The 15,843-nt window shown below is 49.6% G+C and overlaps 2 protein-coding genes across 3 annotated transcripts in view; one reads left to right on the top strand and one right to left on the bottom strand.

Annotated features, from left to right (window-relative positions):
* ZCCHC14 (zinc finger CCHC-type containing 14) overlaps window positions 1–2,665 on the top strand; it is a 53,539-nt gene extending 50,874 nt beyond the window's left edge. For both annotated transcript variants that reach the window (XM_064459722.1, XM_064459724.1), the window contains exon 13: window positions 728–2,665. In XM_064459722.1, coding sequence (XP_064315792.1) covers window positions 728–783 — 56 coding nt within the window. In that variant the 3' untranslated portion in view covers window positions 784–2,665. The remainder of the gene's footprint in view (window positions 1–727) is intronic.
* A 3,047-nt stretch (window positions 2,666–5,712) lies between these two features.
* MAP1LC3B (microtubule associated protein 1 light chain 3 beta) lies at window positions 5,713–15,289 on the bottom strand. The gene is made up of 4 exons (XM_064459725.1): window positions 15,132–15,289; window positions 12,230–12,285; window positions 9,650–9,756; window positions 5,713–7,615 (listed from the first exon to the last, which is right to left on the bottom strand). Exons 1-4 carry the CDS (start codon window positions 15,169–15,171, stop codon window positions 7,441–7,443), a joined length of 378 nt encoding a protein of 125 aa, XP_064315795.1. The 5' UTR covers window positions 15,172–15,289; the 3' UTR covers window positions 5,713–7,440.
* Window positions 15,290–15,843: the final 554 nt, after the last annotated feature.

The raw sequence follows: 15,843 nt of genomic DNA, 5'->3' as shown, positions 1-15,843 counted from the left end.
AATCCTTATTTCCAGGCAGGGGAAATAGCTACAAGAGAAAGATTACTTTACCGAGAGCGCTTTCGAGTCCTGTTTTTCTTTTTTCTTTCGATTGCCATATTGTGTCGAGATAATTTGCACAGGCTTAAAAAAATTAAAGTCAAACTTTTGCCTGGAGCGAGGAGCGCTGAGGTCTTGTATTCTGCATTGGGTCTTGTCTGTGGTGTCTGTCTGGTTTTGTAGGGCGCAGACGAGGTCTTAAGTGTTTGACCACTCTAAATTGACAAGCGCCTGGTTTTGAGGCAGCAATTTACAGCAGTGCTAAAATGTAACTAATTAGTGGGGGGTTTGTGGCTAATTTTTTTGATAGTGGGGAAGAAGTGAGGCTGCCCTGTCAGTCCTAATCCGGAGAACTTCAGGAATATCGCCTGCTGTCTCTTTAAGCTGAATTTCATTTCATTTAATTAAATTTGCACGTAAACTCTCCCAAACGAATTTTTGCCGGCCCTAAAACTACATCGAAGCCGGTCACTTCTACTGCGTAAAGCTATGCTTTGATTTTCATTTCCGCCAGCTGCAGACACCCTTGTCAGCCTCTTCTGCAGCTTCTCGGCGGCGCGGCAAGCTGGCGGGACGCTGTAACGCTGCGTTAGGTGTCTAAAAAGCAGCAGGATTTTTTTTGGAAAGGTCTGAGATGTGATGAATGCGAGAAGGTTGGTGCTTAATTCTTCTGTTTCCTCTCCCCCAGGTACGTTTAGGCTGAAGTACGCTCCTCCCTCTGAAAGTCTTGACTCCACAGACTGATATTTTATCATCTGGCAAGAAAATACTGTAAGCCATGGAGGTATAAGGAGATTGAAATACAAAACTGAGACGTCCAGTTGCTGTTAAGCTTAATGTATTTTTTAATCCAAAGGTGCTTTACTTTATTAGATTAGGTAGAAAATCTAGCTTAGGGGGTGCATCAAACCCATTTTTGATTGCCAAATTCAAGCTTGGATCTTGTTGGAACTTCTGACCGCGTGTCGTAGGACCGATGCGGACTGGATGGACAGTGGAGCTGGCCAGCTGCGTTCTCTCTTGCAATTACAACATCCATTGTACTTTTTTTGCTGGAGAATGTTGCCGTATGTGGACTTTCCTAAGGTGAAACATCTTAACTACAGGGCAGCTACGTTCTGAAGTGGAGGCTGAAGGTAGGAGCGGCCGTTCGCCAGAAGGACTTTGGCACCCCTGGGCTAGGTAAAACGTCTACTTTTTTTCAAAAGTGATCAGGCACTAATCTCTGGGATTTTTAAGGATTGCACTACAGAAGAATGTAAAACTCTTCAAGCTTTCTGCACTTTGAGCAGACAGTGTCACTCTGAGACCAGTGCAAGAGGCAAAGAAGTTCCAATTTTTAAAAATTGGCACCAGCAGGCTATGTGACTTAACTACACAATAAAAATCTGAAGTAAGTCTCTCCTTTCCCTTCCAAAAGAACACACACGGCAGTTTCGGTTCCTTCTGGAAACAAACTTGTGCTTCATTGTCTCACTTATTACTAGATAGTGCTGGGTTCCCAGCAGCAGAATAAACTTAGTTTCCAAGGGTCCAAGTCCCAGAGACTCCAGAGTCATAAAGGCTTCAAGGATATTTTCTTGTAATACACAAAACAACCTTTACGTCCTGTTACTGTATATAGGTCTCTTTCACAGAAACCTTATTATTCTGCTTTTGTAAATGAATTTTAAACCATCCTGAAAAAAAAAAACAAACCACAACTCTGGCAGCAGAGTTTGTAAACTTTTGCTTTACTTTATATATAAAAAAAACAAAACAAAAAAACAAAAACAAGAAACCTTTGACTCCTACCCCAAGGCTTTTGCTACAGGATTCAGAAGTGGTAGAAGTCAAACATGTAAAAGGTAGTAAACTTCATTATTATCAAGACTTTGAAGGATTTATTGTCAGCCTCCTTCGTTGCAATAGATTGTAGATGACTAGCTTTGGTGTTAACTACTTAGCGTACATAATTTGTGGGTGACAAATCTAAATTAGGACTTGAGAGGAAGCCAAACAAACCTTGAACTGCTCATTTGAAACAGTTTGGTCCTGTCTGGTTGAAAGAAGATACTAATCCTCATGGCTCACCCGAGGAATCTGACAGCATTACATGGGTGAGGCCTTCTCTAAAATGTCTGACATAGAGGTATATTTGCATACTGTAATTTGGAAGACACCTTTAAAGTCTGAAGCCTTGTTTACACTTGGAGGTATTTCTTACACCAATTTAAACCACACCAGGATGGATCGTATTTGTAGTGGCGCGGCTGACTTTCGCTCGGAAGGGAGGGAAGCCCTATCCGAGGAGGAGGTTTTGAAGCGGAGCAGAGCCGCCCCGAGGAGGTCGGGCCTTAGCAATGCAACGTCAGTGAGAGGGGGGAACGCAGTAGCTTGACAGTCGAGACCTTCCTGGACCGCGTTGGTAGGAAAGAAACGCTCTGGGCCGTCCTTCAGTCCCGCTTTCTCAGCGGGCGGTCGCCAGCCTGGCTGGGGAGGCACGCAGGATACGGGAGCATCACCGGAGAGGCGCGGTAACGTGAGATGGCCAGAAACCAAACTCAGCCCGGGTAGCAACCTGCAGCTCGTAGTGGATTTGGCTTCGTGGAAACCAAAATCTAAATTTGCGTAATGTTTGGGGTTTTTTTAAAAAAAAAAAAAAAAAGAATTTTTATTCCTATGCAATGAAAAAAAATGACCAGATTTGTGTATTCTCAGCCCCGCTCGCGCGCCCCGCGGTGCGGCGCACACTGAAACGCTTGCGTTCGCTCTGCCTGCGTTGGAGGAGGTTACCTGTGTCCTAAGGAACAACTGTCAGACCTACAACACTAAAGCGGTGAAAACTGACAATGCAATTTACTTTGCCTTAATGAGCTCGAGACAATGGTAGGAACAATCTGTCATCACGCTGAAGGAAACGTGCAGTTTTCGGTGACGATGTTTACTATTTACAGCTTTGAGGGTCTCTCCAGTGGCCTGGAACATGTGCTGAAAGCCAAACCTTAACGTTTAGTTTTTTTCCACTTTTTTAAAACAGTATTTTAAAACTGAATGGTATTTAAATAAACTGTATTTCAACACACATGCAAGTGTTAAAAACCCTCTCAAAACAGGAAAAATCAACAGCAAAAACAGTATCTGTGCCGGTTGTGTTTTGGTGTAGTGCCCGCGGCTGGGCGCCCAGTCTTGTCTAAAATTCATCACAGAGTCGAAACCGGTAACAAAAGGACTGTAAACCTGAACTTCTGTCCGGCAAACTGTTTCCTTCCTTTCTTCAGAGCTTGCTTTGGGATTGTTTCCTTTGTGTAAAGTTAAGGCTGATGTTTCTTAAAGCGGTTTCTGTGTATTTTTAGGTAACGTTTTTAAATGGTGAAGTCTGGTTTTAGAGTTAGTTCCAATTCAGAAGTCTTGAGTACCTTAAAGCAACTCAAGTCTAAGAGAGAAATGCTCGAGCCAGCAGCAATTGCAGAGCCTTGCCCTAAATCAGAGCGAGCTGCGGCTTCAGATCTGCTAGTGAACGCTGTCCACTCTGTACCAAGAACAACCAAAGTTGGTAAGTCCCAACAGAGCACTTTAGTTCCGTAAAATAATCCTTAATCTGTTTTTAAAAGGCACAAACCCACCTTTTTCCACCCCCATCACCCCCAAAAAAGGAAGGCAGCTTGTTTTAAAATAGTTGTTCCAGCTTCACCGGCTGAAAGAACCAGTTCTTAAAACCTATTTTTATACATTGAAAGATGGAGATTTCCAAGAACGCTATTTATTCCTATCTTTGTCCTAAAAGTATCAGAAGAATTAGCCCTCAAAATGGATCTCACGGCGGAATAGAAAGGATTTTTAAATGAGAGACGGAAGGGAATCCCAAGTCCTCTCCCTGCAGGGGCATGGAGGAGTTAGCGACGAGTCTCCCCTCGGGGGAGCGAGCGACGTGCGGTGCAGTTTCGGACGCGTTTTCCAGTTGGGAGCGTTGGTGATGGACGCACTCGAAACAGGATGGGATTTCCAGCGAGCTCCTCCTCGCACCGGCCGTCTGCACCTCAAGCGTTAATAAATGGGCCAGGCTCGATGCTCAGCAGCAGGAGGGCGAAGAGGGAAGCCTTGTTTTAGCGAGCGAGGTGTTGATCAGAGCGTTGCACAATACTTCTCCTTTAAAATAACACGTCTTGCTCCACTTTCTTGTGAAATTTTTTCATGCCATGGTCATTAAATCTTGGCAAATTAAGCGCCAGGCTTCTGAAAGCAAAGATTTAACACTAGTCCTTTCCCGTTACCCCAGATTCTGTTTCATGTTCTCTCTCGCTGGCAAGCTTCAGGGCGAAGGTACTCAGAAACTAACGGCGGTCTGCGGTATTCGGCAGAGCGACACTCCTCCCCAAAACAGAAATGCCATCGTCGGGGAACCCCTGCCTCCGGGCTAGCTGCCTGCGTATCGGCGGCCACGGGCACTCGGAGCGGTGGGTTCGGGGTAGCGTAGGACACCCGCTGAAGGATGGATGTGGGCAAATCTGGACAGAAATCCATGAAACGGAGCTCTCGCAAGAGTCGGGCGAACACTTCTGGTGGTCGTGGCCGCGGTAGCCCGGCCCGCCGCCGTCTCTTGCGATAAACCCTTGGAACTACCCGTTTGCTCTCTGAAATTTTTCTTACATAAGCAAGAAACGTGTCGGTACTGAAGCAGAAAGCAAATCCTGTGTGTTTTCAAGTGCAGATTAACAGCTTCTCTTGGACATAACTTTTCCGCTAGGAATGAAGGAAACTCCTGCTCCCATTTGAGCCATTTCTTTTACTTCGGTCAATTCTAGTATTACGAATTGTGCATGTAACTTTATAAATATTTTAAATAGTTTTGTAAATATTTAATATTCAGCTAATTTGATTTTGAATTGTAAATGTCAAGTATTCTGGTATTGGGATTTTTATGTTTTATTATACTTTGTTAAAAGTAAAATTGTACATTTTTAGAATGTTTTTATCGAGTAAATTTAATGTATGGAAAATAAAGACTTAAACAGAACTTCTTTTTTTTTTTTTTTTTATTTAAAGGGGCTTCATCTGTTTGGGGGCTTCTCCAGCTTGGCTGATTCCAGGGGCTTTTTTAAATTCCCGTTATTACTCTTACTGTCTCTCCACCCCCAGACATCTGCTCGCGCATCGCAGATCTACGACAGCGCTTGCGAGGGCTCCGAAAGGGCTGGCGCTTGCCCTTCGTTACCGAGAGCCGGGCTCCAGCTGCCAACGCACGCCCGAAGCGGGCTTCGCAGGGCAGGCGGCGCCGGGGGGGAGGCTGAGCGGGGAAAGCTCCGCGCCCTGCTCCGCAGGACCGCCTGCGGGCTCCGCTCCGCCAGCTCGGCTCAGCCCTCGCGCGGGGCACGTCTGCAGCGGGTTCTGAAGCTGCGAGGGCGGGTGAGCGCGATTTGGGAACCCACCCGCGGGCAGGCGCGCCCCGGGTGGGCCCGGCTCCAGAGCAGAACCCTTTAACAGGGTGATTCCACCCGAAATCCCTCCTGGAGGGCGGCAGCTCCCGCTCCGAGCTGGGAACGCCGAGCCACAGGTTCCCGTAGAAGTCGCTGTCAGCAGGACCTTGTTCGCCTCCTTGAGCGTCCTGAGGCAGGTGGAACGGACCTCTCTGTGCCCTGCCTTATAGAGATTCGACTTTAAAAAGCTGCCTAGAAATAACCACGCAAGCCATAATTAAGTTGGGATGTAATCCATCCATATCAGCACTGTATTAATTTTAAAAAAGCAACATTTGTACAGGAATATCAGTCAATCACGTCGTAATTACAAGTCTGGTTGTCAGTTATGAGTTAAACAATTTCTTACACGAACAAAACTAAACATAGAACAAGCTGCATTTAAAAGTTTACGTTGGAGTAAAAACACAAAGAACAATAAAAAAAAATCAGAAGTAAGCGTTGTGAACGAGATGCATGCAAAGAGGTGTAGGTGGGTACAAATTGTACACCTTTTTTGAGCTAGAGTGCCAAGACGCAGTAGTATTGCTTCTTTCCCCCCCCCCCCCGTTATAGTAAGTTTAGCTTCCAGTAACAGATGTAGTTAGTTCACAGACACATAATATACAAGAGTAATCTCATCCTGCTACACGTCACTTGACAACAACTCTAGAGGAAAAAAAATAACAGGTCCTATGAGATTGCTTTCCTCTGCACAGGCTGCCTCCCTGCTCAGGCCAGTACTGACACCGAGATTTTCCAAACCCCGCGCAAAGTGGCAGGAGCCTTCAGCGATGGAATTGAGAAAAGGAAACAAAAAAGTAATACAATTTGTTCGCCAACTCGCGACAGCAACTCCTGGCCGTGAGCTGCTCCCGCCAGCGGTTCCCCCTGACCGCCCCCGCCTCGGTGGCAACAGGCAAAACGAGCGACAGACTGGTCGGGCGGCGTGGGTCGGCAATTCCTGCGGCACGTCCCAGTCCCAGCCGGAACGGAGGCGCATAAAACAAAAGCCGTTTGCCTCGGAGGGCTTCAACCTACCCGCCGTGCCGAGCGGACGGAGACGGCGAGGACAGGAGGGAGGGATCCTCCCAGCGGGCTCTCTGCCGGGTGAGGGAGCGGCAAACCTCCGGGCGAGGGAGGGGTGACCTTCTGGAAGCGAGCTCATATGAACAACAGTGTTTCACTGAACACACAGGGATTGGAAAGTCGTAACAGACTGGAGTTTATTTCAGTGTCGCCTGTCCAGGTGTGCATTTTACAGTTAAACACTTCCTAAATCTACAATAAAGCTGTGGTGTTTGGTATGAGTTTGTTTTTTTTTAATTATTATTTTTTATTTTTTATTTTTCCAGAAACTGGCACCACTCCTAAGTTTGCGGTGCCATAAAAACAAAAAAACGGACACACAAAAAAAAAAAGAGTTGTCCTCCCCCGGCTCAGCCCAAGCGCGTGCCTTAACTCACCGCAGCTCATCGGGCTGCAGAAGACAAAGCTTCGCTTTGGAACATTAAAACGTATTTGCTCTCATGAAAAGCCTTCCCATTCGAAAAAAAAAAAAAAAAGAAATAATCTTTAAGGAATCATAGGGAGGTTTTTCCAGAAAACTGTCACACGAAACCCTTTAGCTCCTCCCTGGTGCCTGTTTGTTCATTAATAAGTCAATCGGGTTTCCCTTTGTTCGCAATCGTCACGTGCACAATTGGGTTCCATTCATAAAGTCCAGAAAGGTAAATGTGCCTGTGTGGAATATTACAGCAGGTTTCAAAGCTGGAGGTGCTCGTCTGTACTGTTTAATAGTCACAAACAAGGCAAGGTAAGATGAGACACCTGCTAAAGCAAGACTACGCTAAGGTACTGAGAGCGGAGGTGACATCCGTTTCTTTCCCTGGGGTGTGTGTGGGGAAGAGTGGGGGTGATGGCCAAGGGTAAACCGAAATCCTAGGCTAGAAGCCGCTTGCGCGTCTTAGGCAGAAGATTGCACTCCGAAAGTCTCCTGAGAGGCGTACACCATGTACAGGAACCCATCCTCGTCCTTCTCGCTCTCGTACACCTCGGAAATGGGCGTGGAAACGCTCACCATGCTGTGTCCGTTCACCAGGAGGAAGAACGCCTGGTTGGAGTTGAGCTGCAGGCGTCGCCTGTTGGGGGGAGCGGAGGGAGGAGGGAGTTTCACTGGGGTGACCGTGTGTTTCCACTCGCGCTAACAAAGGCTTTAGGACAGAGGGCACAACCAAGGCCTCCCCCGCCGACAGCAGGAGGCTGTCCCCACCCGAAGCAGCCCCGCCACTGGAGAAGGCATTTGCTTCCCACCTCAAAGCTGTATTAATTTCACTTACTAAGTCCCATCAAATACACCGACAGAAGCCCCGATTTCGCTGGAAAAGCCACGCTCCAGAAGGGCATTAACCTGGAGCGAAAAGGAGGAGGTGCTCCCTGCCAGGACGGTGCCTGCACACCCAGCAAACGCGCGGCTCACGGCTTAGCTCACCGGCATCTCACTGGGAACGCAAACTCGGGCTGACCCTGAGGGATCCGAGTGAAGACAGGGAGGGAGGACGGGCAGAGCTTCTGTGAGAAGGCCCTGGACCTTTTAAACTCGCTCTGTCACCAGCTCTGTAACCTCTGGAGCACCTCACCCTGTCTTCTCCACCTCCCAGGAGAAGCATCGCGGGAGGGCAGAGCGCGACAGGCTTCACAAGACTGCGCGGCGCAGTGAACACCCAGCTTCGGGGTTTCCCTTGGATCGTTCACTCCGGTTGGGGAGAAATAGGTATTTCTGCTAAACTGCCTGCTGGAAAGCAGGTCTGCAGAGAGGAGCTCTCCTACTGCTTCACAAAGAGGAACTTGGATGCGTGAAGGTGCAATCAAAGAAAGAACAGATGAGAAGAGCTCCCTGCCGCTTCTGCTGGCTGCTGAGGGGCAGCAGCGGCTGGAAACAAGGATTTATTTAGCTGCCCAGCCACAGCTCTGGAAAAGGACCCTCCCAAGACCAAGCTCTGATCGCTCCCGAGACAGCAGGCTGGGAGAAGGCAGCGGCTCTCTGAGGGCTGGGAAGGACAGGCTTTGCTATGCACAAGAGGAGCTGGCTGAGGACCAAGTCCAGCTGGTACCAAGTCACCTATTAACAACGAAGCCAAAGGAAAAAAGGTGGGGAAAATCCTGCAGCTGGCTGTTAACCTTTTTGCCCAGGGCCTTTAATGTTCATGAGAAATTCTGGAAGACTTGAGCAATCTGGTTCCTGCTTCCAAAACCCTATCTCACTTTCTTACTCATGTAAGAGCTGGGATTTGCTTGCGATAGAGTTTTTGTACAAGCCTCGGAGGCAGGGGACTGTTTGGACACGTGGGACAACTCTCAGTTATTACAGCCTGTGGCCTCCAAGAACCAGCTTCCTGCTATACCGCGACCAACAAAACGCCAACTCTGGTTTGCTACTAACTTCCACGTTTACTGCTTGAGAACTCTTACTAATCAAATATTCCTTCTTGACATTAAGCCAGGAGGAACGCACTTTCAGCAGAACTTCTGACCAATTTTAGGCCGCACGACTTCCCCTCCGTGGCTACTTCCCCTTTGCCTTTTCTTCTACACAAAGCTCCAAGCACCAGAGCGGAGCGCTACTCAAGCCACAGTCTGCGCGAAACAGCTGGGAGAAGATGACACTGGTCAGAGCGTGGGTTTTTCAGGCCTCAACACTGTCACTGAGGGAAACCTCATTTCACCATCAAAGGATGCGACAGCTCAGAGCTCTGGCTATGAGCCCAAGCTCCCCCTGCAGCGGGTGGGAAGAGGCAGGCACTCCGGAGAGGGACTCCCAGGCAGAACACCAAGAAGGCATCCTAAAATAGGCAAGCAGGAAGCGCTGGGACCCTGGGCCAGATGCACCCACGTTAGACAGGCATTCACGGCCCCAGACTCCCTCCTACCCCCCTGGGAACCAGTTATTTCTCTCGAAAACAGACTAACAGCTCAGCTCTTTTCCAAGTTTTTTTGCAGCAAAGCCAAAGGAAGAGCACCTTCTCAGGAATCTGTCCTAGCGATGATACCAAGCGCTCGTTAGATTAACTCTCCATTTAAAGAGCTCTCAGATGCATAGGCCAGGTGGGGAATTAACAAAGGATCATAGTCTGAGGTTGATGCAGCTCACACTGAAATCTTACACAGCATACTACCTGATGATTTTGATTAGCTCACTCATGTTGACATGATCTGGCACCAGGAACTTGGTCTTATCCAAAACTGGAAGCTGCTTCTCTCCCTTGTACCTTTCAATGATGACCTAAAAAGAAGCACAAAAAGAAAGGAGCGGAAGGTGTGAAAGGCAGGAGCGGTGCCTGGTGCCCTTACCTCCCCCTTCCACGTTACACACAGCAAAGTACAAGCGTTTTTGCTAAACTCCATTTCCCTTCATCTGTGAACGCAGTATCTCGAAATGGAAAAGGAACAATTATATTTATCTTCTCCTGCCCCTCTGGTTCTGTTTGCAGGAGCCACTGCATGAAGAGGTGAAAAACAGGGATTTAACAGCAAACGTCCGTGGCTTCAGTGCAGTTTTAGAAAAATTTGTTACCTGGAATCACTTAATCTAGCACCGAACTACCCAGCAACAAGGAAACCCAAGGAAAGATAAAGCCCGCTTCCCTCTAACACATTGCAGTGGCTGACTGGGGGCTTGGGCTGCTACAAAGTCTGCAAACTGAACCAGTTTTCACTAGAATTTCTCCAGTTTCAGGCCATCTCTTTCTAAGAACTACAGCTCCAGATCAGTACGCTCTTCCATTCACCTTCCATGGTTACTCTAATGCATGAAAGAAGGCTACTTTGGGGTATAAAGCCTCAAAGGAGAGAAATTCTTCCTCCTTAATTGCAAGACAGCACGCTTAGGAACCAGTAATTCTGTCAAGATTGTTATGTAGTAACTACTCGATTCATGAGGAAATTGCAGATTTGCCAATATAAGGAGCACCCTGCCCAGCAACTGTATATAGTTCCTGCTTTTCAGAAATGATCTCAGAATTTGTGCGCTCCCGTTTCCACAGCCATGTGGGCTTTGTCAGTTTTGCATCAACGGTAGCTACGTGACACCATCCACTTGGATCATTTCCACACTCACGGGGTCTGGCTGTGTTGATATTCAGAAGTTGCACAGGTGAAGAGATATTGAGCCAATTTAATTATATTAGAGAAATACTTCCTTACACCCATTTAAAGAAATGCTGGCTCATTCTGGAAAAAAAAAAAACCAACACCATTTTTTAAAAGGTAGACCATAACCAATAGATAATATTTCCAACAGCAAACTGAAGGATGTTGGCAGCACGGGAGGGATTTACCATCTAGCGTGACATTGCCATCTTATCTCATCCAGAACTGCTAATGATAATAACGAGGCAATGACTCAAGCTAGGGCATGGACAGGCAACCGCAGCAAGCCTCCAGGGATCCCAGCAGGCCTCTGCCCGAGTTGTGAGTTTGCATCTTTGGCAAATTGCTTAGGTACCTCTCAATTTTTGCTAGTAATAAGGCCGCGGCTGACTTCAAATGAGAGCTTTGCTATAAATCAATGGTTTTCCATCTGTGGTCACAGACTTGGGGACTACAGCTAAGTGATCTGCGAAAGGTGGGTGAAAAAACAATCTTCTGTCAGGACACAGATTTGTTAGGAAAGGGCCTTTTGCGAAAGCTGCACATTCCAGGAAAGTCAGAAAATCTCTGCTATAAAATATTACTTCCTCCCATATCCAACATCACAGGCAAACAGCAGCAGCAGCTTCGAGGCGATGTACGTTAAAGCTAAAGGGAAACTGAAAACCTTTCGGTTTCTATTTGACGTGGAGGCAACAACTCCTTCTGTTAATGAACTTGCACTGGAACTGCAGAGAGCTTGTTCACAGAAGAATTTCCACTCAGCTCTCGTGACTGCAAACCAAAGGCCAAGGCGCCCGATTAAGTTCTCTCTTCTGTCCCCCAAAATCTCCTGACGCTTCCCCTGTTCCACCAAATGGCCATAAGGACGGCTGCACTTATTGCTTACTGCGGGGACGGACATCGCACAAAAGCCCACCAGCTGCGAAAAACTCATCAGCAATAGCTCATGATCCGTGCCTTTTGCTTCCTAGGATCCTTTGTTTTGCACTTGTAACCTTGGGGATGCCATAAATAAAAGAAAATAAAAACTCAGGCAGCATTTAGAGCTGACCAGCTAAAGAAGAGCGGCAAGGTGAGGGCTGATCCCCTCTCTGAGGTGGCCCAGCACTAGGTGGAGGGGGTTTGAGAGCCAAGCAGCATATCTGGAGACCTCAAGCAAAGGCCTGTTTCCTGGAAGGCAGGCGTTTCTGGCATTTGCAGCACAAATTGGTGACAAAAGCCGTGTCTGCCTCTACGTTACTGTGTATTCTTCTTGGTTAGCCTTTGCAGCCTCTTCTTTTCGAGAAGAAAAACACGGAGATGAGAAGAGCTGAACACTCAGGAGAATCTCAGAGCTCAGCCGGGGCATGGTTCTCTTTCAAGTTACAACACGCAACTTCAGTACACAGGAAACGCCGTTTCCTCCAGTCCCCAGCTAGCACCTTGCTCTAGCACACTGACTGCCAGTTGCTCGTTTGAGAATGTTTCTGAAATCCAGACTTAATGATGCCAAACGGCCAACTATTAATTTGGTCTCATCAGGACAGCTCTTTTACAGGTTTCTAACTACTAAAAGGAACATGAGACTGGAAATTGAAGTGAAAAATGAAAAGAACCAGACTTACCGGTATTTTAGTCGGATGCTGATCTCGAATCAGTCGGACATCTTCCACTCTCTGCTCTGCAAGAGATTAAAAACAAGTCTTTTCAAGCATCCACACTGAATGCTGTTATTACTTTATTTCTCCACCGCTGGAGGGAGGGACTGCATCTTAGTAAAAGCCACAAAAGCAAATCCAAGTAGTTTTCAAATGGGACAGCACTGTCACAAGTAAAACCTCTCCTTTGACAGATGGTACTTTGCTCTTTAAGCCAAGGTGACAAGTACTGCCTGCACACTGCCTGGGACTCCTAGAAAGTGTTAAAGGAGATGGACCCCCCCACCCCCATTTTCTACCCACTGAAGCAGATATTTAAACTCATAAAATTATGGCATCAAATTACACCACCCAAGTCAATGACTAAATATCCTGTACTATTTCTGCGAGATCCCAGAAGAGGAAGTTGTCAACAATTACTTGAGACCTAAGACTAGCCGAAGCCTGGCAGCATCAGCTTACGCCGTGCGTTCTAGCGTTACCGAATTACAGTTTTCTATTTTGATTACGCCGCACCCATTGTTGCGGAAGCTGTTGGTAGGTTCTCGTCTACCTAGACAGTTCAGTGCTCTCTGTGCCAGTTTTCAGGATAAAGTTCACCTCTCCTCAGACCTAAATATTAATAGCACAGATATTATAAACCAGGCTAAAGTACAAGCCTGAGCCAAAGTAAACAGACAGGGTTGCTTTTAGAGGCACTTGCATCTGCTTATACCCTGCCTACTTTCAGATTCGGTGAACTTGATTTTAACCTCTCCAGCTCTTTTCAGCGGGCCACGGCTTTCCAGGCCACGTCCATCTTATAAACACCTCTCAGAGAGAAGATTTACTGTTGCATCACAGCTTTACGAACACCTATCTAGGGAGAGGGGCTGCTTACGGGAGAGGAAGAGCTTAGACCAGCACCCGCCCGCCCAGCTCCTTGCTGGTGTGCTAATGCGCAGGACACGCTGCCTGCCCCGTCACTCAGCAATAACATCACTCAGCTCTCCATTAGCCCATACTAAGTCTGTGTGCATGAAATACATCCATGAGCCTTTTTACTCGCCCAGTAAGGAAATGCAACTCACGTGAATCACGGTTTTAAGCTGGAGGTGAATCAGGCAGAACTAAGGCAAGGAGTATGCAAAGCCTTCACCTGACTGCGAGAGCGAGAACCCGAAAGCCATCCTGCTTCACATCGCACGGCACAAGCTGCGCTCTTACAGACCAGCATTAACACTTCAAGGGCAGAGATTACCAGCTAATTAAAATACTTTTTAAGATTAACCAGAAACACAAGAGATATGGGGAGTGGATGAGACCAGCCATCAACCTAGCAAGCACAGAGAAGTATAACTTTTCGACTGAGACAGGTTTGTTCACGGCAGCATTATTCAGCAGAACTCCCTGGAGTAGAAGGAACATAAACCGGACAAATTATTGAGATTATTGTACATGGTGTGTTCAAAATCAGGCTTCAGTCAGCTACAGATAAACACTGTTCTCTGACGACATTAGTTGCAGTGGCAACTGCTTGGCTGCCATCCTAGCTGAACTTAATACCTGCAACAGAGGCTGCCGACAGGCGATGGGGTCAAAAACAGTTTTGGAAGACTCGAAGAAAAGAGGCAGCTTAGGCACAGACTCTGTTAGATCAAAATTCTGCCCGCTTCAATGCGGAGAAGAGCTTATGTCTAACGGAACAGCAAAGGCATGGGTGGGCACAGCAGAAAGCTCTCTTAAGCAGCTTGACTCGAACCCAAAGGCAGAAGGAAAAGAAAATCTGGATCAATTACTTCCACCAATTCCATTTTACGTACGGGATTTTATAGTTCACGCAGAAATAGGTTACGCTGCCAGTTGTTGTTACCCTCGGAGCATTTCAGCCTACCTCACCGACACACACGAACAGATACTGAGCTCTCTGATTGCTTTGGTCCCATCCTAAGCACTGAAAGAGGTGTTGGCACCGCTCTATCAAGGCTGTTCCTTCTAGAAAGAGGCTAATCTCATTTCCCCAGCCATCATTACACAGCTCTTTTCGATGCCTTGCTAGTTTCCAATAACTAAACGGAGTCGGGAGGCAAACATCCCAGCCCACTCGCAACTCCCCGAGCAGAGAATTCCTCACGCCGTGCCAAGTACCAAACTGCAAGTGGAGCTTAATTCTCCTGTCAATAGCGCGGACGAAGGTGGACGCTGAGCAGACACGTCGGGAGGGACGGGCAGGCCCAGCTCCTGGCACACGACGCAAAGGGATGTTTCCAGGCTCCTGGGAATTTTGCGGTCGATAATGGACGATGCGGAGAGGCCATCTCCCCACCCCGAGCCCCTCTCCCAAGGCAGCGCGGAGCTCACCTCGGCGCCGCGCTCCCACCCACCTCCACACCTCGCTCACCGCCCCCGGGACACCCAAAAAAGACCCCTGACCCAAACTTCCAGGCTCTCGCCCCTCAACGCAGACCCTCGCCGGGGCGGAACAAGCCCCACGGCCGTGTCCGCAGCGGACGCCGGGCCGGGGTCTGTTTCCATTTCAGCCCCGAGCAGGCGGCGATTCCCTTGGGGCCCCGGCAGCCGGGGACCCCCGCGCAGCCCTCGGCGGAGCGGCACGGCCACGCCGGTGACCTGGGGAGGGCCGCCGGGCCCGCTCCGCCCGCGGACACCCGCTGTCAGCGGGAGCCGGCCCCGGCCCGGGGGTCCCCGCGGCTCCTCAGGAGATCAGCCCGCTCCCCGCTCCGCCGATTCCCGCCCCTCCGCCGCCCCGCAGCGAGCGCAGCCCCCGCCGGCCGCCCCCGCGGCCCGCCCGCCGAGCGACGCGGCCCGGAGGGAGCCGGGGGGAGCCCTGTCAGCGACCCCTCCCCGCTGCCTCCCTCCCCGGGGAGCTCACCGAAGGTGCGGCGCTGCTTGAAGCTCTTCTCCGAGGGCATGGCGGCGGCGGCTCGGCCTGAGGCCCGGCGGCGGCTCTGCGCGGCGGAGGCGGACGACTCCGAGTGCCGGCGCCCGCCCCCCGCCGCCACCACCGGCGGCTCCGCCGTCAGCTGACGCCGCGCGTCACGGCGGGGCGGGGCGAGCACGGCCGCGGCGACGCCGACATCTTGAGTGTGGCGGGGCGGACCGGCCGCCGCCCCCGGCTGGCTGCAGTACCCCGGCGCTCGTCCCGCGGGGCACGCGGTCATGGCCGCCTCAGTGCCCTGCCAGTGTCCACCCTCAGCCACACACGGCCATGGCCGCCTCAGTGCCCTGCCAGTGTACCCACTTAGTGACACACAGCCATGGCCGCCTCAGTGCCCTGCCAGTGTACCCACTTAGTGACACACAGCCATGGCCGCCTCAGTGCCCTGCCAGTGTCCACCCTCAGCCACACACGGCCATGGCCGCCTCAGTGCCCTGCCAGTGTCCACCCTCAGCCACACACGGCCATGGCCGCCTCAGTGCCCTGCCAGTGTCCACCCTCAGCCACACATGGCCATGGCCGCCTCAGTGCCCTGACATGCTCCTCCTCAGCCGCACATGGCCATGGCCGCCTCAGAGTGCCCTGCCATGTCCCCCCTCAGCAACATACAGCCGTGGCTGCCTAAAAGCGCTGTGCCAGTGTCCGC

The sequence above is a fragment of the Phalacrocorax carbo genome, chromosome 8 (assembly GCF_963921805.1).
Source record: "Phalacrocorax carbo chromosome 8, bPhaCar2.1, whole genome shotgun sequence".
Taxonomy (NCBI): domain Eukaryota; kingdom Metazoa; phylum Chordata; class Aves; order Suliformes; family Phalacrocoracidae; genus Phalacrocorax; species Phalacrocorax carbo.
Note: the sequence above shows the minus strand (reverse complement) of the source record. Positions and strands in the feature narration are given on the sequence as shown.

Coding starts and splice junctions, on each gene's coding strand:
- MAP1LC3B (XM_064459725.1), bottom strand. CDS start 15,171: ATGCCCTCGGAGAAGAGCTTCAAGCAGCGCCGCACCTTCG. Junction 12,286..15,131: donor CAAGCAGCGCCGCACCTTCG/GTGAGCTCCCCG, acceptor AATCTCTTGCAG/AGCAGAGAGTGGAAGATGTC. Junction 7,616..9,649: donor GAGCTAATCAAAATCATCAG/GTAGTATGCTGT, acceptor TCCCCCCAACAG/GCGACGCCTGCAGCTCAACT.